The 24145-nt window shown below is 39.7% G+C and overlaps 2 protein-coding genes and 1 long non-coding RNA gene across 11 annotated transcripts in view; 2 read left to right on the top strand and 1 right to left on the bottom strand.

Moving 5' to 3' along the window:
• Gfra4 (GDNF family receptor alpha 4) overlaps window positions 1-5947 on the top strand; it is a 29992-nt gene extending 24045 nt beyond the window's left edge. For 3 of the 7 annotated variants that reach the window (XM_052725510.1, XM_052725508.1, XM_052725503.1), the window contains one exon: window positions 4351-5947. In XM_052725510.1, coding sequence (XP_052581470.1) covers window positions 4351-4360 — 10 coding nt within the window. In that variant the 3' untranslated portion in view covers window positions 4361-5947. Of the gene's footprint in view, window positions 1-947; window positions 1816-4350 lie in introns of those variants that run through there. The other 4 variants (XM_052725506.1, XM_052725507.1, XM_052725501.1 and 1 more) reach the window with 2 other exon arrangements.
• Atrn (attractin) overlaps window positions 1-24145 on the bottom strand; it is a 150002-nt gene that overhangs the window by 10250 nt on the left and 115607 nt on the right. For 2 of the 3 annotated variants that reach the window (XM_052725495.1, XM_052725496.1), the window contains exons 25-26: window positions 5954-6015; window positions 1734-1812 (exon numbers count right to left, since the gene is read on the bottom strand). In XM_052725495.1, the coding sequence (XP_052581455.1) occupies window positions 1734-1812; window positions 5954-6015 (141 nt within the window). Of the gene's footprint in view, window positions 1-1733; window positions 1813-5953; window positions 6016-17046; window positions 18137-24145 lie in introns of those variants that run through there. The other variant, XM_052725497.1, reaches the window with a different exon arrangement.
• On the top strand, window positions 1819-2633 carry LOC128102008 (uncharacterized). Its single transcript, XR_008215293.1, has 2 exons — window positions 1819-2084; window positions 2286-2633. It is a non-coding gene; the product is annotated as an uncharacterized LOC128102008 (long non-coding RNA).

The following is a 24145-nucleotide window of genomic DNA, read 5'->3' as shown; positions in this document are numbered from 1 at the left end:
CTATATCATCAACAATATGAGAGCTCTTCTGAGGTTATGCCATAGAAGACAAACAGACCTTGCTTCAAACCATCTTATAGGAGGCAGGGTTCTGAGGCTGCACAGATCACTGTTCTGTTCTAGAAGGGAATTTTTATGTTAAATTTTTTCTTAAAACCCAGCAATAGATTCTCACTGTTACATCCTAGGGGCTGCTCCTATGGAGGGAATGAGCCATACCTTACATCCTAATACCTTCACTAATCTGCTGACCCTCCCTCAAAAACATCCATAAATGTAAGGAATTGCCTGTGTTCTGCGAGATGCTGCTCAATATTCTATCCCAGCCTCCTTGCATTATTAAAGGGCCTTACTGATGACCCCATCTATCTCAGCACATCTCTTTACTGAACCTGGAAAGAATCTCCATTTACTCAGCAAACATACAGCAAACCTTGTCTGGGTTCTGTAATACTGTAGGTGCAGGGTCACAGGAAGACAGTTAATACCCTACTGCAACTCCCATTCTAAAACCTTTGCCAAGAGTACAGGGGTTAAGCTGGGCAAAAGACCTTCCATCAGGGCCTGGGATGCAGCAAGAATGCAAAACAGCATCCCGACTGGGATCAAGTCATGACTGACCTTGTGTATTTAGAATGGTCAGATTCAAAGTTATAGTGAAACTCCAAACCAAGGGTAAACGATTAGTATATTAGCTAATTGAACACAACCTAAGCATATTTTTAAAAAACTCTGAGAGGGCATTCTTCTAGTATTCTTTCTTTTGATGTTGTAAATATTTTCCAGTTGGTTGTTACTTTCTATATTATCTATTTATTTAGTTTCATACAGTTAAGTGTTATTCTGTATACAGACAAATCTCTACTATACTGCCTCAATGACTCATCTGAAAATAATCTTGTTTCTTTCCAACAGTAACAAAACTGCTTTCTTGCTCTTACTTTTAGTGTACAGTCTGGTGTGGGATGCCTGGCTCATTCAGTCATCAGAACATGAGAGTCTTAAGTGTAGAGTCTCGAACATGTGGAACAAACTTAAGTGTTTCTGGAAACTGTGTTTAGGAACATGGGCTGTGAAGGCAGAGGCCCTGGTTAAAGTTCAGTTCGGCTTCTCAGGACCTATGTGGTGATGGGTAAGTTACTTGACCTCCCTGAGCCTCGTGGCGATACTTACCTCGTAGGGCTGAGATGAAGATCAGAGTAGCTAGTTGGAGGAAAACCACCTGCAACAGTGCCTGGGACTTAGAGGTGCTCAAGGATCTAGATAATGTGTCTACTGGGACCAACTCTAGTACTTAATCATATCGAATGATGCTGGCTCTAGCTATTGTTTGGTTTTGGATCCTCTTGCCCCAAGACCCATGGGTTAAAAGCTTTGTCCTTAGCTTTATGCTATTAGAGGATGCTGAGACCAGAACCAAGGGTCTCCGGTTCATGCTAGGCAAGTGCTCCATCACTGAGGTGAACCTGTCCCTTCACTCATATTCTTATGAAAGGCTCTTAGAAGACGGCTAAATCAAGCAGTGGATGTGGCTGTGGCAGAATCAATGACATTGAATGTAACACTAATTGAAATCTACTGATGGCATACAGTAAAATCATACAATGCAGATGAAGCAGCGTGCTCCTTATATGAATATCAGTCATCACTAAACAGGTAAAAGTGATTGCATAGAAAGAAGGAGAGGAAACGAGTTGTCATGGGATTTATTATTTTTATCTATGTGGCCTTACCTCTCTCCGCCTGGACGCCCAACAGCTCTGCTTGATCTTCCAAACCACTGCAGCCACCAGAAGCAGAGAGAGGAAACAACTGTGGGGAAAGAGCATGCTGTGCATCAGCTCCACACACCTGGCTCCACAGGGAACAATCCTCAGCATCCCAACTCCAAGCTCCTGGTACTGCATGTGACAGACTCGCTCACAGGAAGTGGAGTGTGAGAAAACACTGGCTAACTGAGCCAAGCTTCCAGTCCTGACTTCTGGAAGGTGTTACTAAGCCCCGACTTCTCACTAAGCTTCCCAGAAGGGCCAACCACAGCTTACCCCAAATAAGAAAAGCAATTCTAACATAAATTATAACAGGTAATAATTTAATGTAAGCAAGTAATTTAATAAATGTGGTAAACTCTATTGGTAAACTAAAACAGAATGAGAAAAGTAAGTTTCAATTAGTAATCAACTTTTCATAAGAGGTAAGCAGAAGAAATTTATGTATACTGATTAATTTGTCTTCTGTAATTATATATACATACGTGGTGCAAACACTGATTATCAACTTGATAGGATCTAGCATCACACAGGAGACAAACGTCTGACACGTCTATGAGAGGATTTCTACACTGTGCTAATTGAGTATCGATAATCCACCCTAAATGTGGGCAGCGCCATTCTATGGGCTGGGATCCCAGACTGAAGAAAAAGAAGAAAGTGAGCTGAAGAGCAACATTCATCTCTCTCGCTTTCTGACCGAGGATGCAGTGCGACAGTCACCTCATGAGCTCATATCATGACTCCCAGGCTATGAGGGGCTGGGTTCCCTAGACTACTGTGAACCCAAATAAACCCCCTATCCCTTCAACTGCTTCTTGTCAAGTACTTGGTTGAGCTGCTGAAAAGAAAGTAATAACTCTGTGCATGTGTGTGTATTAATTATTTTTCTTTCTAAAGCTCATGTCTTGCTATGTAGCCTAGCTAGCTTGGAATCTGTGATCTCTCATCTCAGATTCCTGAATGCTAGGGTGTGCCACCATGCCTAGCAATATATGCATTCACCAATAAAATAAACTTAAAATGATCAAATCTAAGCCAACAACTTCCTTAATATTAGGAGGAAAAACTTCTAGTTGTCTAATATTGTAAAAAAATTTCAGTTTTCTTTCCTCTGTAAACCAGGTGTTGAATGGGAAAAGCTACTATAGTACCAGAGGCAATGACTTACTTCTGGTTAAAAGAAGAGTAAGTCTACCAAACAAAGCTGGAGACCTAGCTGTGTTATGAAATGTGTCCCAGACAACTGTGTATTAGAGGCTTGGTCCCCAGAGCAGCAGAGCTCAGAGCGGGACTTTAGGGATATGACTGGGATATGGGCATTTTTATCAGTGGATTTCTAGCAACTGATTGATTTGTATTTTAATGGCTATGGACTCACCGTCTGAAGCTGTCAGCCCCAATAACCTCTTCTATAAATTGCCTTGATCACGTTTGTCACAGCAACAGGAAAGTAACTAAGATACAACTCTGGTCTCATTCATAATCATTCTCATCCTCGTTTTGATACAATTTTTTGAGACATGGTATCATTATGTTGGCCAAGCTGGCTTCAAACTTGAAATCTCCTGCCTCAGCTTCCAGAGTGGCTAGGATTATATACATGCAATACCATGTTTAGCTAGTTATTCTCCACTTTTTTAAAAAAATATTTGTGTGTGTGTGTGTGTGTGTGTGTGTGTGTGTGTGTGTGTGAGAGAGAGAGAGTGATGTGGGGTGTGAATGGTGTGAATATGTGCACAGTGACTGTTTGTGTAAGTATGAGTACATCTATGTGGAGGTCTGAGGACAACCTTGGCTGTCAGTCCTAATCTTTTACCTTGTTTAAGACAGGGTCTCCTGTTGTTTGACACTACATACACCAGGTCAGATGGTCCATGAGTTTCCTGGGCTTCTCCTATTTCCACCTTTCAGTGTGTGCTACTGCATCTGATTTCCAGTAGCTTTTGGGAATCTGCGGTCAGGTCCTCACACCTGCATGGTAACACTCTGTCCACTGAGTCATCTCACTAGTGTTCTCTGCTTTGAGATCAACCTTTGCTTTGACATTCAAGTGAGAACATTCAGTATTTACATTAAACCATTCACTCCACTGTTATCTCCCTTCCATTTATGTCACTGTAAATGGATAGTTATTGTAAAGAATGAAAATAAACCCCACTCGAGGAATAGAAATGGTAATACCAGCCTTCCAAATATTAGAAGCAAGAAGAAACTCCACATCTAAACTCCAGCAGGAAATTATTTCTAGCCTAATACTTTGTACTCACACTCTTGATCAAAGTGCACAGGTAAGGGACTGGAGAGATGGCTCAGTGGTCAAGAATACTTGCTGGGCAAGCATGAGTTTGGATCCCAGCATCTGCACAAAGAGCTGGGGTATGGTCATGCGCATTGCCCTGTGGGGAGCAGACACAGGAGGACTATAGGGATGTGCAGGCCTTGTCTCAAAAAACAAAACAAAAACCCCAAAACAAGCAAGCAAACAAACAAAAAACAAAACAAAATTTGTGAGAGTAAAAATGAAGATATTTTCAGTTATAGAAGCTCACACAAAAGTTACCTATGTATCTTTCTGCAGAAACTTCTGAAAGAAAAAGTTCCAGTAGAAGGAAGGAATACATGGAAAGACTATGGTGTGGGAGTTGGAGACACACTTCAAGACAAGAGGAAAGCACAAGAAATTCCTAAGATCACTGTGTTGGTTTGAATGAGAATGGTTCCCATAGGCTCACATATTTGAATGTTTGGTCCCTAACTGGTGCAACTGTTTGAGAAGGATAAGGAGGTGTGGCCTTATTGGTGGAGTTGTGTTATTAGGAGTGGGCTTTGATGTTTCAAAAGCCCATGTCATTCCCAGTTAGTTCTCTCTCTGCCTATGCATGTGGATCAGATGCTACAGTTCTTAGCTACTGCTCCAAAGCTGTGCCTGCCTGTCTCCCTTTGCTATGCTCCCTGCCATAATGGTCCTGGGTTCTAACCTGGAACTGTGATCCCCAATTAAATGCTTTCTTTTATAAGTTGCCTATCATGGTGCTTTGTCATGGCAATAGAAAAGTAACTAAGACAATGACAGTGACACAGTGGGCCTTAGAGACTAGTACATTTAAGGACAGGAGGCTGGAGCATTCTGGGGTGGGACTCCCCAAGAGAGACTAAAGCCAAAAGACAGCCATTATGGAAGATCTTTGTTTTGTCAGATACAGGTATAACTATGGAGTAGACTCATAGGGGAAAAAAACAATAGTAAAGAAAAGTATTACATTTAGGATAAGCAAAGGGTGACCCTTTTCATCTAAAAAATTAGCAAGTAGAATCATAATCAATTCAGGATTTTATGGTTAGCCAAAGCATTGTGATGTAGCTATTAAGTGAATGGAAGGGAATTTTGTGTGTACCTGGTGTGTGTGTGTATGTGATGAGTATGGAAGTGTAAAGAATACCAAAAAATAACTGAGTTGGCTGGGGCATGGTGGCACACACTGAATCCCAGTGCTTGGGAGACAAGAGGCAGAAGGATTTCTGTGATTTCAAGGCCAGCCTCTTCTCCACAGAGTTCCAGGGCAGTTGGGACTACTATAAAGAGAGACCCTGTCTCAAAACAAAACAAAAAACTGAGTTGAAAACTCAAGAATTAAGTGTAAATGTAAAAAAAACCTAAAACACTAGATCAATTTCTGTTTGGGGGAAGGATATACAAAGTCGACTCTTGCTGCTTCTCTTACAAGCGCTCTTTATAAGCACTGCAACAATTTATTAGTCTCAGAAAAATAAAGTATTAACAAGAGAACTATAAAAATACAGGGGTTTAAAAACACGACTTACCTTTCACAATGGATAATCATCAGAACCATCTCTCAAATATGACAGACCACCTATGTAGCTCACAGCAGTGACCATTACTAATATTGCTTTAGTCCAAGCTTTACCCCATACAGAGAACTAAGTTACACAAAACACACACACACACACACACACACACACACACACACACACACACACACACACACACCAGTTACACACAAAATTCTCTTCCATTCATTTAATAGTTATATCACAATGCTTTATCAGGTCAGATTAAACTTACATTATTGTGAGTACCCTGAAGCTTTGCAGAAATACATACAAAGTAAGCTAGAATTAAGGGGCTGTTTCAAAGGAATAAGTAGTATGAGAGGAATTACCTGAAGAAAGTTACGAAGAACTGTACCAGGTCCATAAAATTGCTGTGCTGGGAGAAGGCAATCTGTGGCAAAAAACAGCAGTGTAAAGTTACACAGGCTAGAAAATGGCACCACTGACCAGCCTCTGCTGCTTTTTAACAAAAGGGTCTCAGTAACAGGTTATAACCTGAACCAATAGGTTATCAGTTCTAATTCAGTAACTTTACTATGAATTAACAGGTTTTAGTACCAAGAATACAAAAAATTCCTAATGTATTTCAACACTAAGGAGCAAAAGAGGCAACATTATTTTATGGGGAAGAAAAACATTGCAAATTAAACTAAGGCATAATGCTTTCTAAACCACTGGCTATATTGGTGGATAGATGTATCCACTGTGTATCTCAGAACTGGTTAAATATGGAAGCTGTAACTTTATATTCACACACTAATACCTACTACTGGCCTGATGTCACCAACTTTATAGGACCAGAGCTCTTATTGGGAAGATAATGGTACAGCTGAGATCCTTTATCTAAAATGTTTGGGACTGCCAGGTAGTGGTGGCACACCACTTTTAATCCCAGTTCCTGGGAGGCAGAGGTAGGCAGATCTCTGTGAGTTCAAGGTCAGCCAGGGTTACACAGTGAGGTCCCATCTTAAAAAAACAAAACAAAACAAAATGCTTGGGACTAGTAAGTTCCAGATTTCAGGGTTCTTTTTTGATATTTGCCTAGACTTTTTCAGTAATTGAACATCTCTATTCCAAAAACTTGGTTCATATAATTTAATTTTATTAGAGATAGGATCTCAAAAGCTCAGAGTGCCCTTGAGTTCACAATTCTGCCTCAAGCCTCACAGTGAAATTATAGGCTCACATCATCATGCCTGCTGGCTGACATGTTCTAAGCATTAGTTTTAGATTTCAGACTAGATGTGATCAATGTATGTTCAAATGAAATAACAACTACGTAGATGGTAACTTTTTTTTTTTTTTTTTTTTACTAAAGATGGTAAGTAAGATAACAATCGGGAAGTTGAACCAGCAAGGTTGGTTCAACAAGTAAAATGGAACCCATGGTGGAGAACTGTGATCCAGTGGCTTCTGTCCCTCCAACACACACATCAGAAACACACATGAATATAAAATATACAAACTAAACAAAACTTTAAACAAAATAAAGAAAGTTGATTGTTGTGGAATATTTGTTAACCAGGCAAAGATGTGTTACTTTTGTTTATGCTGCATTTGTTTAATTATGTAAAGATGTGTTTCTGTTTCACCTTGTCTGCCGAAGGCACCTGATTGGTATAATAAAAAGCTGAACAGCCAGTAGCTAGGCAGTAGGGGATAGGCAGGGTTGGATGCAGAGAGAATAAGTAGGAGAAAGAGAAGAGAATGAAAGGAGAGAAAGGGGAGAAAGGCAGCCGCAAGCCAGCCAGACACAGAGTAGGACACACAGAGTGAAAGAAAGGTAAAAAGTCCTGAGGCAAAATGTAGATGAAGAGAAATAGGTTAAAATAAGTTATAAGAGCTAGTGGGACAAGCATAAGGGTGAGCATTTGTTACTAATAATAAGTCTCCGTGTCATGATTTGGGAGCTGGTTAGCCCAAAAGAAAGCCAGCTACATTTGGTGCCCAATGTGGGGCCTAAATTTCCACATAGGATCTGAGAAAGCTGAAAAACAAAACAATACAAAACAGAACAAGCGACAACAAAAAATTGACACAGCTCATTTAAGAGGCTCTGCCATATAACAAGCACTTGAGCAGACAGCATGTTAAGTAAAAACAGCAAGCTATGTAAAAATGCCTGACAGTGTGGGCACCAGCTACCTAGAGCTGGGGCAGTTTGAATGCAGCTCCCAGTTAGACTCAGTTCCCAGTTGAATACAGCTCTTGGCCAGGCTGGAGGGGTGTAAAGCTTGGTTCTTATGGAACCAAGCAGGGTGAAGCAAGTAGCCAACACAAAGCCATTTAGCAGTTTAAAGTTTGGCTTATGTGGTCAGAAAAGGCTAGAGACACACAGTAAAGACAGATCCAGATGGAAAAAAGCCTCTAAACAAGTTACAGTGTGTTTAAAAATGTGCATAGGCTTAGGAAAGAAAAGAAGATGGGTACAGATAGTCATAGAAAAAAAAGTAAAATAGTAAAAAAGTAAATAGTTTAAAAATAATAAAGTAAAGTCTTTAAAGAGAGAGTAAAGTGTCAGGCGGTGGTGGCGCATGCCTTTAATCCCAGCACTTGGGAGGCAGAGCCAGGCGGATCTCTGTGAGTTTGAGGCTAGCCTGGTCTCCAAAGCGAGTTCCAGGAAAGGCGCAAAGCTACACAGAGAAACCCTGTCTCAAAAAACCAAAAGGAGAGAGTAAAGTAATATAAAGGAAAAAAGCCATATAAAGATGGGAGATACACAGGGAGTCTGGATCCTGTATGGTTGTATTGACTTTGAATTTTTTGAATGTTGATGAGCAAATGACAGCTACTGAGAGACACGGGGTTATAAAAAGGACTACTGAATAAAACCAGTCTAGATACTTTAAGAATGTCTTAACTTTAAAATGGAATTAAAAAAAAATGTATTGTGTTGGAGAAGAGGAAGCAAAAGGCTGTAGATTCCTTCAAGGTTAATAGAGACCAGATTTGATCAGGGAAGACCTGAAAATCTTGGCTACAGACATAAAGAAATAAACCAAAAAAAACTACAAGACAGGTGACATACATACTAATCCCTCTGCATGAGAACTGTTCTGAGACTGGACAACAAATGTTATAATTAGTTTTTCCAGGACTTGATCATTATCTCAATTTTCTCAGGGTTCCCTAAAGATGCTGTTGCCCTCAAACAACAGGAAGCAGTCTAGAGAACACAACATCCACACTCCCAAGAGATGGGATGGGGTGGTTTTTGGTCATTCAGTGGGTTATGGATGTTTGTCATCATTTAAGGGGGATATAAGAATATAGGATAAAAAGACAATGATTAACCTCACATTGGTATGGATTTTGATATATTGATACAAACTTAAATTTATTTTTTATACTGTATGAATGTTTCTACTCTTATTTCGGGAATTGTGCTTATACAGCTCATTTAAAAATGTAATGTATAATTAAATGCAGGTTAGTAGTTAGTCATCTATAACAATCAAACTTATAGTTATGTTAGGCATGTTTTCAAGATCATACAGAGATATATTTTAGATAGATAGATGGTCTTCAAATACTTCAAAGACCTACAGAATATGGCACTTAAAATATTTTGTTAACATAGGGCTTTTCATGACAGTGAGACATGTCTGCTCCTGGAAGCACCAATCTACTTCGATGATGGGCATTGAAGAACCTGCATATGGAGTTGGCTTTCAATGTGGCAAAGCTAGCCATTAAGGCAAGAAACTGCCCTTGCCTCAACTGCTGACAGTATACTATCCAAACTGAACACATAGGACACAAAGAAAAATGACTGTTGAACTTTGCCCAAACAAGGTGGGACAGTCCTTCAAAATTCCTGCTCCATAGAAAAGTCTGCCAGATATTTTAGGCCTGTATGCTGAAGATGGATGCCTCAATGTTTCAGAGGAACCTTGGGTGACTGTCCAGGCAGCCAGATGTCTCTGTCATTTCTATAGTTTTGGAAGTGGTTATAGCTTATAGGAAGTGGCTTGCATTGCACTTTATATTTACTCATGTAATATTATAGCCTGGGGTATTTGATGGAGTTGAAGACAAGATATCTATAGTTACAGTTTTCCTTAGAAATGAAAGAAGGTAAATTAGGTACAGAGCTTTAGACATATCAAGACAGGATAGGTACTATAGTGATTTCTCGGAATTTGCCAAATGCAAAGGAACTGGACATTGTAAATGTAATTCTTACTTGGTAACTGTTCTTATTGTATGTAGTTTATTGTGTTAAAGTTAAAACCTTTCCTTTTTATTTAGATAAAAGGGGGAAATGTTGTGGGATATTTGTTTAACTAGGCAAAGATGTGTTACATTTGCTATGCTGCATTTATTTAACTATGTAAAGATGTGTTACATTTGCATTAATTAAATAAAATTAACCTGTGCTCAGAGAGGTAGGGTTAGCAACTAGATAACAACTAGTTAGCAACCAGTAGTGTGAGTTTTTTAGTTGGAGCAGTGTGGAAGGAGAGAGGCTTCGGGGACGCCAACTAAGAGAGAAAGTTAGTTGCTGCTCTAACTCTCTGAGTTTACAGGTTTTCACCCTAGCCTTTGAATCTTGAGTTTTGTTAGAATGATTTAGATTTTGTTAAAACTACCTTTAGTAGCAGCAACAAAGCCATTGCCTAGGGGGACAGAATTACCCCTGGTCTGCACCTTCCCTGAACAATGTCTATAGCAGTTAAGAACTGCACTGAAAACAAAAAACAAAAACCTTCACTTGGAAATGGAAGCTCTGGAGGTGGGCAGTGAGTTGGGAAGGATGTGGTAGAGAAAAGGCAGTAGTCTGAAACAGACCGAGCTTATAAGGCTTTGTTTCAGATAATGATGCACACCAAAACCTGTGACTGTGTCTTTCAACATTAAGATTAAAGGAATTTGCCGGGCGGTGGTGGCGCATGCCTTTAATCCCAGCACTTGGGAGGCAGAGCTAGGAGGATCTCTGTGAGTTCGAGGCCAGCCTGGGCTACCAAGTGAGTTCCAGGAAAGGCGCAAAGCTACACAGAGAAACCCTGTCTCGAAAAAACAAAAACAAAACAAACAAAAAAAAAAAAAAAAAAAAAAGATTGAAGGAATTTGAGCCAGCCTGGCTCCTGGAACTCAGCTGTTTCTCATAATCATCAACTTGAGCTAAGTGAAACTCACAGGCCCCAGCTGTGCAATACCTCCCTATATCCATCTTCACTCGTCAAAACTCTGTATAAGCCAACACCACCACTATCCATCAGACAGTACAGCTTAGGAATGAAGCCATGCCCGCAATAACAATCCACAGGTCAAAAGACACTCCGGGGTCTGTGGTCCTGGGGCCCCACCAAACTGAGATTCTGGGAGGCCACCTCCCGGTGGGCTGACACCCTGAACCTCAACTGCCACCTGCTGATCCTCTGAAATGTCCACCAGCACAGTCCCTCTCACTGCTTTGAACTACTTTCCAGAATTTCCATACCATTTTCCTTACCACATGTATTACTAACTTAAAAATTTTGGTGGTTTAAATGAGAATGGACCCCCAGAGGCTTATAGGTTGAATACTTGATCCCTAGTCAGTGGAAAGGTGGTGTGCCACTGGGGGGTGAGCCTTGAGCCCATGCTATTCCCAGTTAGCTCTCTCTGCCTCCTATTTGTGGATAAGTGAGTGTTGTGTGATATTTTGATTGCATTCTGATACTCCCAAGACTGAGAATAAAATTTGCTTTGAATCAGGGGGTGGAGCTAGCTACTAGCTGAGCAAAATTAACCATAGAGGTTTTGGAGGACTGAGGACAGAGAGACACAGGAAGTAGTAGGACGGGGTTTAGAGAGGGTCTCGGTCTTTTTGGATTGAGGAGAAGGCGGCGGGTCACTGGTCACTTTGTTGCCATTTCTCTGATCATGCAGGTTCTTACCCCAATATCTGACTCCCAAGTTTTTATTGATAAAGAATAATTAGATAAACGTTTCACCTGGCATCCAACTCAGGGCACAAAATTACAAGGTAGCCACTTGCCCCTAGCTTTGCAGCCCCAAGAGCTGCTGCTGCTGCTGCTGCTGCTGCTGTTGGTTTTCCCTCTCTCCCCTAAGGCCCTCTGAGTGAGTCTGGAATTTTCCTGTTGCAGCCTCTCTACAACAGCCAGTTGCTACCTGTCCCCGTCCCTAAACTCTACAGATGTCTGGGCTCCAAATGCCGCCACAGTTAGCCACCTGTCAGCTGGCTCTGTTCTTCAGGCGCCCCATGCACTCATTTCCCACGCACATCCCCGTGTCCACCTTTCAGGAGGCTGGCTCCCTCTCCACCCCCTTCCTCTGCACCCCCTTCTCAGGCTGCTGCTACACCAGGACAGCAGCCTCAACACCCGATGGGGCTTTTACTGCTGTGGCCACTGCCACACGTTCTCAGATCCTAGCTACACAAAAGCAGCTGCAGCTGCCCTCAGCCAGGCTGTGCACCATGTGTATTCTCTGCTGAGGCATGCTGCAGAGCAAGAGCCAGCCTCACACTTCACAGTCATTATCAGCAGATCTGCTGAGACACCTGGGAATTCTTTAGTAGGGGAATTAGTCTTTTAAAAAAAGGTTTTCCCCCACATTAAGAATGGGGAACAATATTACAATGCAGGGAGTTAGGTCTCTGTATAGTTCCACAATGGATGGTTTGAAAATGGAACAATTAAATGAAAGGATAATCAACTTATCTGGGATTGACATAATGTCAATTATAGTCATTAATCAGTTTGGTAATTCATGTTTTATCCTTAAAAAAGTTGTTTGATATTGGTGACAAATATGAAAAATTGACTGGTAAGATATAATACTTAGAAAGACCTACTAATGAAACTAAAAAAAAAATTCACACACAGAGGAGTTTAGAGCAGAACCTACTATACCATTACATTCTGAAACTGAAGAGGAGCAGCCCACGGTATCAGAAAACCAACCTTAATTTACCAGTTACCATTCAAGAACGACCACTAGACGTAGGCTATTCAGAGGTTAACTGGGAACCTATAGAAATGTTAGATTTGAACAAATTTAAGGAAGCAATAGTTTCATATGGTATGCATTCACCTTTTGTAAAGCAGATGTTAAATTCATGGGCCAATTGGAACAGAATTATTCCACAAGACTGGAAAGATTTAATTACAGCAGTATTGGAAGCTAGTCCTCAGTTACAAGGGAAAACATGGTGGAGAGAGGAAACTAGGGTCACAGAACAATGAAGTAGGGCTAGAGGCATGGAAATTTCTAAAGAACAGCTTCTCGGTGAGGCCCAGTTTGCTGATTTGCAAAGACAGATTACATCTGATGGCCATACCTTGGTCCTATGCTATACAACAACTTTGAATGCTTGGGACAGGGTTGAAGAATCAGGAAAGAGAACTGAGTTGTTTACTAAAATTATATAAGGCCAGAAGAAGCCTTCACTGATTTTTTTTATAAGACTGACTTCAGCTATAAATAGAATGATATCAAATCTAGAAGTTAGACAAATATTAATTGAATCCTTGGCTTTTGAAAATGCTAATTCAGAATGTAAAGGGGGTAATTAGGTCCTTAAAGGCAAGATCAGCACCAATAGATGAATGGATTAGAAATACAGCTGATATTTGTTCTCACACTTATGATAACACTTGGATAGGAAAAGTGATTTCTAAAAATTTTAAGAAAAATCAAAAGGTTAGATGTTTTAACTGTGGTAAACAGGTCTCCTGAAAAGAGATTGTAGGTAAGGCATTTCTAGGAACCATATTTTTTCTAGAGATAATCCAAACAGAAGGCCCTAGCCTTCTGGAATATGTAGAGGGTGTGGCAAAGGTTGGCATTGGACTAATGAATGCAGATCAACATGGGACAGACAAGGCAACCCTTTGGCATCGGGAAACACCTTAGGGGACCTCTTGCAGTCCTTCACGTCAAATTTGGTTCAATCATTCTCCGTCAGCATTGGGGAAAACCCGACAGAGAAATATTAAAAGATTTAATACCTGTTGTTAAAAACCATACTGCTCTGAATGACAGAACCACTTCATTTGATAAAACAAAAATTTCAGGAGAGCATAAAACAAGTATTTTCACAAACTTCTATAAATGATCAAAGACCAAAGTTAAAAATACAAATAAAAGGTATTGAAATTGAGGGTTTGGGGCAGATGTAATAATAATTGCACAAAAATCTTGGCATCCAAATTGGCCTTCAGGAGTTAAATGTTCAGCTTCTAGGGATTGGAAATCACATAAAACAAAGTGAAGATGGGTCAGGCATATAAGGCCAGAAGGACAAGGAGGAAAATTAAAGCCATATATGTCTAACATAGCAATGAATTTATGGAGACGTGATTTGTTATGTCTATTGGTTATCCCTAAGGTGTAAATATTACCATTGAACCCTTGGGGATATGTTGTCTTATTATTGTGGTTTGTAAGCTTTACAGCTAGGTAAAACTTTTAATTGCTTTTATCCCCCCTTGGCAGCTTAGTACCTTCCCCAATTACTCTAAGCTGTATGTCCAAAGTATGTTGTATCTTCAGCAATAGGGTGTTACCTTAAAGTTCCTGGAGGTAACCAAAGGCAACAGCAATAGGTTATATTGCTGAAAAACCCAGATTAACATCCCTCCAATCTCAGAAAAAAAGCATAAACTAACGTATGCTTCTGAGAAAAATATTAAAAGGCATTATCAATAATAGTCACTGACTGTTCAGGTTGTACATAAGCAGGGCACAACAACTGTTGATCTTTCAAAGGTACCAACAGCCCTTCAATTAAAATGGTTAACTGACATACCTGTCTGCATGGAACAATGGCCTTAGACATCAAAAAAATTACAAGCCTTAGCCAGGCGGTGGTGGCGCACGCCTTTAATCCCAGCACTCGGGAGGCAGAGGCAGGCGGATCTCTGTGAGTTCGAGGCCAGCCTGGGCTACCAAGTGAGTTCCAGGAAAAAGGTGCAAAGCTACACAGAGAAACCCTGTCTTGAAAAAAAAAATTACAAGCCTTGCTAGGCAGTGGTGGAGCACACCTTTAATTCCAACATTCAAAGAGGCAGAGCCAGGCATATCTCTGTGAGTTCGAGGCCAGCCTGGTCTACAGAGCGAGATCCAGGACAGACACCAAAACTACAGAGAAACTCTGTCTCAAAAAACAAAAACCAAAACCAAACAACAACAACAAAAATTACAGGCCTTAGAACAGTTGGTACAGGAGCAGCTAAATGCTCAACATATTGAAGAATTGACCAGCCCTAGGAATTCTCCTATATTTGTCATTAAAAAGAAATCTGGAAAATGAAGAACGGTAACAGATCTAAGAGTTATTAATAAGGTGATTCAGCCATGGACTCTTCACAGCCTGAATTCCCTTGTCTTCTCTATTACCTAAAGGATGGTCTATTACAGGGATTACTTTAAAAAGTGCTTTTCACTATACCTTTACAAGAACAGGATAGAGAAAATTTTGCCTTCATAGCGCCTACTTATAATAATTCTCAGCCTGTTAAGAGATATCAATGGAAGTTTCTCCCACAAGGGATGTTAAACAGCCCCACCTGATGGGGAATATTATTTTAAGATGTGCTACTTTTGTTTATGTTACATTTGTTTAACTCTGTGAAACTTCCTTACTTTGCCTATCTAAAACACCTGATGGTCTAATAAAGAACTGCATGGCCAATAGCAAGGCAGGAGAAAGAATAGGCAGGACTGGCAGGTAGAGAGGAATAGAAGGAGAAATTGGGATGATCAAGGAATGAGAGAAGAAGAAGGAAGACGTCAGAGGCCAGCCACCCAGCTACAGAGCCAGACATGAAGTAAGAACAAAAGAAAAGGTATACAGGAATAGAGAAAGATAAAAGCCCTGAGGCCAAAGATAGACAAGATAATTTAAGAAAAGCTGGCTAGCAACAAGCCAAGCTAAGCCTGAACATTTATAAGAATAAGCCTTCATGTGTGATTTATTTGGGAGTTGGGTAGCAGGTCCCCCAAAAGAGCAAAAACAACCAACAACACCCACTCTGTGGCAACGTTTTGTACAACAGCTGTTGGAAATGATTAGAGTACAGTTTCCTCAATCTAATTTACCATTATATGGATGATATCTTACTAGCTGATTCAAATGTAGATACTTTAGAAAAAACATTTGAAGAAGTAAAGGAAAATTTTGCCTTGTTGGGGATTACAAATTGCTCCTGAAAAAATACAAAGGGGAGATACTGTTAATTACCTAGGATATAAAATAGGTTTACAAAAAATTCAACTCCAAAAGGTACAAATCAAGAGAGATCAATGACTTTCAAAACTGACTCTTAATGGCTTTTAAAAATTGCTGGTAGACATTAACTGGGTATGACTCACAATTGAATTAACAACTCAAGAACTGAGTAATTTATTTCAAACCTTAAAAGGTGATGAGGACTTAAATAGTCCAAGAAAACTGAAGCTGAGAGAGAATTGGCTCTGGTAGAAAAGAAATTACAGGATGCACAAGTGGATCATTTGGATCCAGAGCTTGACTGCATTCTGGTTACTTTAACTTCTATGCATTCCCCTACAGGAATTTTAATGCAGAGAGAAGATAACATCTTAAAATGGATATTTTTACCACACACACAGTAAAAAATTAAAGACCTATGTAGAAAAGATTTCTGAGTTGATTCTAAAAGGAAAATTGAGACTTCATCAATTAGCAGGAATAGACCCATCAGAAATTGTAGTACCTTTTCCTAATGCTGAAAGTTCCTCTTTATGGACAGAAAATGAACATTGGCAAAGAGATTGCAGTATTTTTTTTGGAGAGATTAACAGTAAATATCCTCAAAGCAAGAAAATTCCATTTATAAAGAGAACTAACTGGATTCTTCCTCACACTGTACAGGGAACACCAATTTCTGGAGCTCCTACATTCTATACTGATGCAAACAAATCAGGAAAGGCAGGTTGTAAATCAGGAAATTTGAATAAGGTGGCTCAAAGCCCTCATGATTGTGTTCAAAAGTCAGAATTACATGCTATTCTCATGGTATTATTAGATTTTCCAGAACCTCTTAATAATTTAGTTACCAACTCTCAATATGCAGAAAGAGTTGTTTTACATACTGAAACTGCTGAATTTATTCCAGATAACACAGAATTAACTTTGTTATTTATTCAATTACAAGAAATAATCAGAAATAGATATCATCCCTCATAAATAACACATTATTAGGTCCCATACAGGTCTACCAGGCCCTATAGCACAAAGTAATGATGAAATAAATCAACTATTGGTAGGAATTGTGTGAGAAGCCTCAGAATTTAATAAAAAAAACCACCATGTCAATAGCAAGGGTTTGAAAAATGATTTTTCCATCACTTGACAATAAGCCAAGGAAATTATAAGAAAATGTCCTACTTGTTCCTTGTATAACCAGACTCTACTATCTTCAGGAAGTAACCCAAAGGGTACTCAAAGAAATGAAATTTGGCAAATGGATGTGTTTTATTTTCTAGAGTTTGGAAAATTAAAATATGTACACCATACCACAGATATATATTCAGGATTTCAATGGGCAACTCCTTTAAGTTCTGAAAAGGCTGATTCTGTAAATACATATTTATTAGAAGTTACGACCATTATGGGGATACATGTACAAACTAAGACTGACAATGCTCCAGCATATGTCTCTAGTAAAATGAAACAATTTTTGCACATTACAATATAAAGCATAACAGGGCATGTAGTTATAGAAAGATCTACTCAAACTCTAAAAGATATGCTTAATAAACAGAGAGGGGTAATAGAGACCCCCCCCCCCCCCGGGATAGATTACACAATGCTTTATTAACTTTAAATTTTAAAATGCTAACGAGAAAGGAACAAGAGCTGCAGAGACACATTGAATAATAGAAAAGACTGCTGAATCAAATCATCCTGTATGCTTTAAAGATGTGTTGACCTCAGAATGGAAACCAGGATATGTGTTATGTTGGGTAAGAGGTTTTGTTTTTGTTTCCATGGGAGAAGAAAAGCTATGGACACCATCAAAATTGATAAAATTGACTTGAACAGGAGAGACCTCTTGATTAGAGGAGGTGATAGTTCATCAAACTGCATAGCCATTCAATCTAAACTGACTTGCAAGACTAACAAATGCTTTTCATTTGATCAGATATAACTTTCCAAAAGGGAAACTCCCCAAATTAGGGTTGGGGCACAGTTTTGCTTTTGTCTTTCCAGGAGAATGAAGGCATCCAAATACAGAATATGAAGACCACTGGACAAATGAGACATGTGAAGAAAAAGGACAAATCATCCAGAGAAAATATCCCAAGAAAAAGAGTAAATTGGCCTATTGGTATATCCCATTTCCAACAGGATAAAATTTCCTAAACCTTCCCAAATGTTTGTTTCTGCTGTTCTCTACAGACATATAAGGCAGATGGTCTTTTTGCAGTCCAGTCCAATTAAAAATTAAAGCTGGCTTTGGAGTTGGAGCGTGGCTCTCTTCTTTTCTAAACCCAAGCATGCTTGTTCAAAGGAAAATTCAGTGTGTCAGAAGAGCCACCTGATATAGGACAGAAGAAAAACCAAAATTAAGGGACTATTGTATTGCCACTAATCTCTTAATTCTTTGGTTTTATTTTGACTCTTTAAAACTTTTCTTAAGTTATAAATAGTATTTTAAACTTTATAAAATTAATATATATTATATATTTATATTTTAACTTTTGTCATGATATTAATGGCCGTATAGAGAACTAATTCTAGAAAAAGGCTTCATCTAGCTTCTTATACATGATTTCAGGTTTGAGGCTCTATCAGCTAACTAGGAATTAAGTTTTTGTACTCTGGATGTATGTAACAAATTATGGTCTTTTACCTTCTTTGAGATCTGCTGCATATGACATTTAAAATGTTTAAGTTTTCTACAGTGAACCATGACCATACCTACCAGTGAACTCTAAAGTCTCCAAAAGGAGAATTGGGCCCCACAATAACAATGCCACCTAGACTATGGTAATGCCACTAAGCTGACAAACACCACCTAAAGATTGGCTTTGAACTACAAACTGCTCAGGACAATTTTAAGGTAGCTAGCTGAGATGGTCTAGCCTCACAGACTATTCTAGCCAGGACTTGACATAAGTCCTGCATTTTCCCATTACACAGAGACTGGACAACAAATGATACAGCTAGCTCTCCCAGGACTTCACAATTATCCCAATTTTTATCAGGGTCCCCTAAAGATGTGGTCACCCCCAGACAGCAGGAAGTAACTTTAAGAACACAACGCCCATATTCCCAAGAGGTGGAGTGGGTGGTTTCTGGTCGTTCAGTGGGTTATGGATATTTGTCATCATTTAGGTGGTTGGTTACAAGTTGTTATTGGTCAGGAAAAAGGTGAACAAAAAAGATTAGATTCTGGGATCTTGTTCTAAAAAGAAAATGAAGGAATACAGAAATAGTATAAAAGGGTAGATTGTTGAATCTACTTTTAAACCAAAAAAGCAACTACTAGTCTTAAATATTTTACATGGATATGGATTTTTGTATATTGATACAAATTTGAGGTTATTTTTTGTTATACTGTACGTATGTTTCTATTCTTGTTTAAGTTTTTTATATTAATACAGATTTAAGGTTATTTTTCTTAGAACATACTGTACATACGTTTCTACTCTTGTTCAAGGTATGGTACCTATACAGCTCATTTAGCAATGTAATGTAAATTTCTAGTCCTTGAAAGTTATTACAAACTATTTAGGATAATAAAACAGGTTAGTAGTTAGTAACCTATTACAATCAAACTTGTGGTCAGGTTAGGTATGTTTTCAAGATCAAACAGAAATATATTTTAGATAGATAGGTGGTCTTCAAACACTTCAGAGATCTACAGAATATGGCATTTAAGATGTTTTAATAACATAGATTCTTTTTTTTTTAAATGACAATGAGACATGTCTGCTCCTAGAAGCACCAATCTACTTCAGAGAAGATCATGAGCATCAAAGAAACTCCACACAGAGTTTACTTTCTTTGTGGCAAAAGTTAGCCAGTGGGCAAAAACTTGCCTTTGTCTTGACTGCTGACAGTATGCTATCCAAATTGGACAATCAGGACTCAAAAGAAAGTGACCATCAAACTTTGCCAAGACAAAGTGGGACAATTCTTCAAAAATCCTGCTTCACTACGTCTGTCAGATAGTCTAGGCCTGCGGGCCAAAGATGGATGCTCCAACATTGCAGAGGAACCTTGGGTGACTGTCCAGGCAGCCAGCTATTTCTGTCATTTAATTTTGGAAGTTGTTTGCTCTGCACTTCCTGTTTACTCAGGTAATATTATATCTTCAGGTCTCTGATGGAGTTGAAGACTAGATAGTTATGGTTTTCCTTGTTAACAAATTCAGAAAAGAAACTTACAAAAGAGGTGTAAAGTGTATAAGATTGAGAGACATAAAAAGATAGTTTGGGGTTGGAAAATATAAGTTAGGATAGAAAGTTAATTAGGTACAACACTTTAGACTCACAAAGATAGGATAGACAGTGGAGTATTTCCTCTGAATTTGTCAAATGCTCATGGACTAGATGTTATTAATGTAATTATTGCCTGTATATATTTATATATAGTTATTGTACATATTGTATATAGTTTTTCTATGTTAGTTAAAACCTTCGCTTTTTATTTAGACAAAAAGGGGGAAATATTGTGTAATATTTAGTTTGTGTTCTGACAAATAAAGCTTGCTTGGAGTCAGAGGGTAGAGCTAGTCACTAGTTAACCATAGAGGTCTGGGGTCTGTATAGAGAGGAACAGGAAGTGATAAGGCAGGGAGGAGACAGGATCTCAACTCTTTTTGGACTGGAGGAAGGGAAGAGGAAGGAAGCAATTGTGGCTACTCTCCTGCTTCTCTGATTTTTCAGATTTTACCCCATATCTGATTCCTGGTTTTTATTGATAAAATTAATTAGATTTACACTTCAGCTAGTTGTAGTGGTGGTACATGCCAGTAATTTGAGCACTTGAGAGGTAGAGGCAGAAGGATAAGGCGTTTAAAGTTATCTTTGGCTTGATGGTTAGTTAGGGGCTAGCCTATGCTATCATGATTATCTTGTTGCCAAAAAGATAGTTAAAAATGCTGGGAAAAAAAAGAACTAAATTCTGTTACCCTAAAGCTCTTGTGCCAACAAAGATGCATCCATCCCATATACATTTACAGAGTACCTAAAACTACTCAATTCTACACCAGGACATAGAATTTATCTTGAAGATACTGGAATATAAAATATAATAATTGCCTACAAGGAACTATTTATATAATAAAGAACAGACAAGCATGTGGCTATGGGGAGCACGTGCAGAGGAATGTCTATGGGAGGTATCTGAGGGTCATCAAGAGGATGCTTCCACATTCAATCCAGCCTGCACTACATGATGCAGGTGGGGCTACCTCTAACCAATACTGCCAACCATTGCCACAAAGTTCTTTTTGAAACACTGATCTATGTTCATTTCCTGACTTAAAATAATTCAGTGACTCTCGGTGGTTATCAGGAGGCAGTTTACATTCCTGAGCTGAACCCTTAAGTCTCTTCATGGTAGCTCTATCAGCTACCATTTTTTTTTCTTTTAATTTTTAGATATGTCCCCAAGTTTTCTCTTAACCTTCCTATGCAGCCTTTGACCCTCCTACCTGTAGCTAGAGTTTTCCTGCCTGGCCCACAGTCAGGACAAATCTCTGACACCCGCCAGTCCCACAGCCGCTCAGACCGGACCAAATAAACACAGAGACTTATGTTGGTTACAAACTGTATGGCCGTGGCAGGCTTCTTGCTAACTGTTCTTACAGCTTAAATTAATCCATTTCTATTAATCTATACCTTGCCACGTGGCTTGTGGCTTCCCGGTACTTTACATCTTCCTTGTCCTGATGGCGGCTGGCAGTGTCTCACTCACCCAGCTTCCTGTTCTCTCAATTCTCCTCTCTGTTAGTCCCGCCTATACTTCCTGCCTGGCCACTGACCAATCAGTGATTTATTCACTGACCAATCAGCAACACATTTGACATACAGACCATCCCACAGCACCTACCTCTACCTCCTGAGTGCTGGGATTACATGAGTGTGCCACTACTCTCAGTTTGTGCTGTGCCTGGGATGGTACCTAGGGTTTTCTGCATGCTAGGCAAGCATTCTTTCAACTGAGTTACACCCCAGCCCAGCTCTTAGCTTCTTGATCACAGGTACTATCAATTCTGTTGAACTCTTGTTTCTGAAGCAATTGGCCATTCTCTCTTCCCAATACAAACATTCCCACTGCCCCATCTATGTTGTCTTAGGACTCAGTTCTGGTGTTATTTAGGGAATATGGGCATTCTCCCCCCCCCACCCCACCCCGCCGCTACCTTGTAACTTTGAAGAGCATGCAATACATCTCCAATACCTAACACTGAAAGGGTACTGCTATCCTCTATGGATGCTGCTCTGAATCACAAAGGCTTCTGGCTGCAGAAACCAAATGGATGAGGCCTGCTGTAGACAAAGATTCACTCATTCCAGCCAGGTGATATTCCCAGATGGTGTGGGTTGAGCAGAAAGACAGGGTTCAGATAAAATGATAGGGACAATGGCAATAAAAAAAAGAGCTGTTTGTGCTGCCACATGCCTTAATCCAAGTAAGCTAGAAATTAATCTTTAGCCATTAATCCTTAATCCTCAGTAAGCTAGAGGAAATTTTCAAGAAATACACTACAAAGTTGGGGAGACGGTTAACAGGGTAAAAAATTTTAAAAGCCAAGTGTGTTGCAGACATCAGAAGCCCCAACACTAGGTGGGGGGCAGGCAGTAGGGTAAGCTGGGGTTTGCTGACTGTCAGCCTAGCTGCAGGTTCCATAAGAGGTCCTGTCTCAAGGGAGTAAAGCAGAATAGAGCACAATTCCAAAATCATTCTCTAGCCTTTCTGTACATACAGGTGAACATACAGTCACATGTACAAATATACCACATATATATACACCACACACACATCCCTCCCTGGGGCAGAGATGTATCTCTTTGCAGTAGGTGATAGTTAATGCAGAGACTCTTTTTTTTTTTTTTTTTTTTTTGTTTTTCGAGACAGGGTTTCTCTGTGTAGCTTTGCGCCTTTCCTGGGACTCGCTTGGTAGCCCAGGCTGGCCTCGAACTCACAGAGATCCACCTGGCTCTGCCTCCCGAGTGCTGGGATTAAAGGCGTGCGCCACCACCGCCTGGCCAATGCAGAGACTCTTAAATGGCCAAAGCTTACAACAATGACTGCTGTGTTCACCCCTAAATGAACTTATATATCACCCCTTCCAACCTTAAGGGAGCACTGTAGAAGATGGGTAGAAAGAAGATAAGAACAAACCTGAGGACAGGAAAAATGATGGGAAAGGCTGTCTCCTGGACATGGGATGGCTGGTGCATGAATGAATTCATAGCAGTGGTGGTTACCTGATTCTATCATGGATGGGAAAGGGACTCATGAGGCAGTTAAGGCTAGGGAAAGGAGAGACATATTCTTCAGTAGCATGGCCATTTTTATTTAAAGATTTTTTAAAAATTATTTTTAATCATGTGTATGATTGTGTGAGTACATACATGCATGTACAGGTGCCCAAGAATGCCAAAAGTGTTAGATACCCCTTGAGCTGAGTTACAGGCAGTTGGGAATTGAACTCCGGTCTTCCGGAAGAGTAGTACATACTCTGAACCACTGCGCCATCTCCAAGTTCCATTTATTTTCCAGCCAGGGTCTTATTCTGTAGTCCAGGTAGGGCCTGGGACTTAATATGCAGCCCAGGTCCACCTTAGACTCCTGGCAATCCTTCTCAGCTTCCCAAGTTCTGAAATTATAGGCATAAACTACCACAACAGGCACTATAATTTTCTTTCTAGCATATTAAGGCTTTATAATTCTTAAAACTCCTGAGGTACAGGTAATCCAACAGGTGGTATGTATGTGCATTACTGCTATGCAATAAACATAAAAAATCATATATTGGGATTAGGATGTAGTTCATGGGACAGTACATGTCTAGCAAGAGCTGGGTTTAATTGTCAGCACTGCAAATACATGAGTAAGTAAATAAATGTACATATATCTGACTATTCATGACAGCTAAACACTAAAACAAGCCAAATACCCCCAGCAGATAAATGAGTAAACAAAAGATGGTATAACACAGATGGAATAATCTTCTACTTCAATAAAATACTGAGATAGACTAAACATGAATATTGAAGCCAATCATAAATGACAGGTATGTATGATATTTAGTAGTTGGCAAGGGGATGCTGTGGATATTGCTTTGTATAAATAAAATGTTGATTGGCCAGTAGCCAGGCAGGAAGTATAGGCAGGACAAGTAGAGAAGAGAATTCTGGGAACAGGAAGGCTGAGTCAGGAGATGCTGCCAGCAGCCGCCATGACAAGCAACATGTAAAGATACCGGTAAGCCACAAGCCATGTGGCAACTTATAGCAAGAAGTCTGCCACGGCCATACAGTTTGTAAGCAATATATGTCTCTGTGTGTTTATCGGTTTGGGTCTGAGT

Source organism: Peromyscus californicus, unplaced genomic scaffold (genome assembly GCF_007827085.1).
Source record: "Peromyscus californicus insignis strain IS unplaced genomic scaffold, ASM782708v3 Scaffold_7__1_contigs__length_154581171, whole genome shotgun sequence".
Lineage (NCBI taxonomy): Eukaryota > Metazoa > Chordata > Mammalia > Rodentia > Cricetidae > Peromyscus > Peromyscus californicus.
The sequence above is the reverse complement of the archived record's forward strand: the minus strand, read 5'-3'. Positions and strand labels throughout refer to the sequence as shown.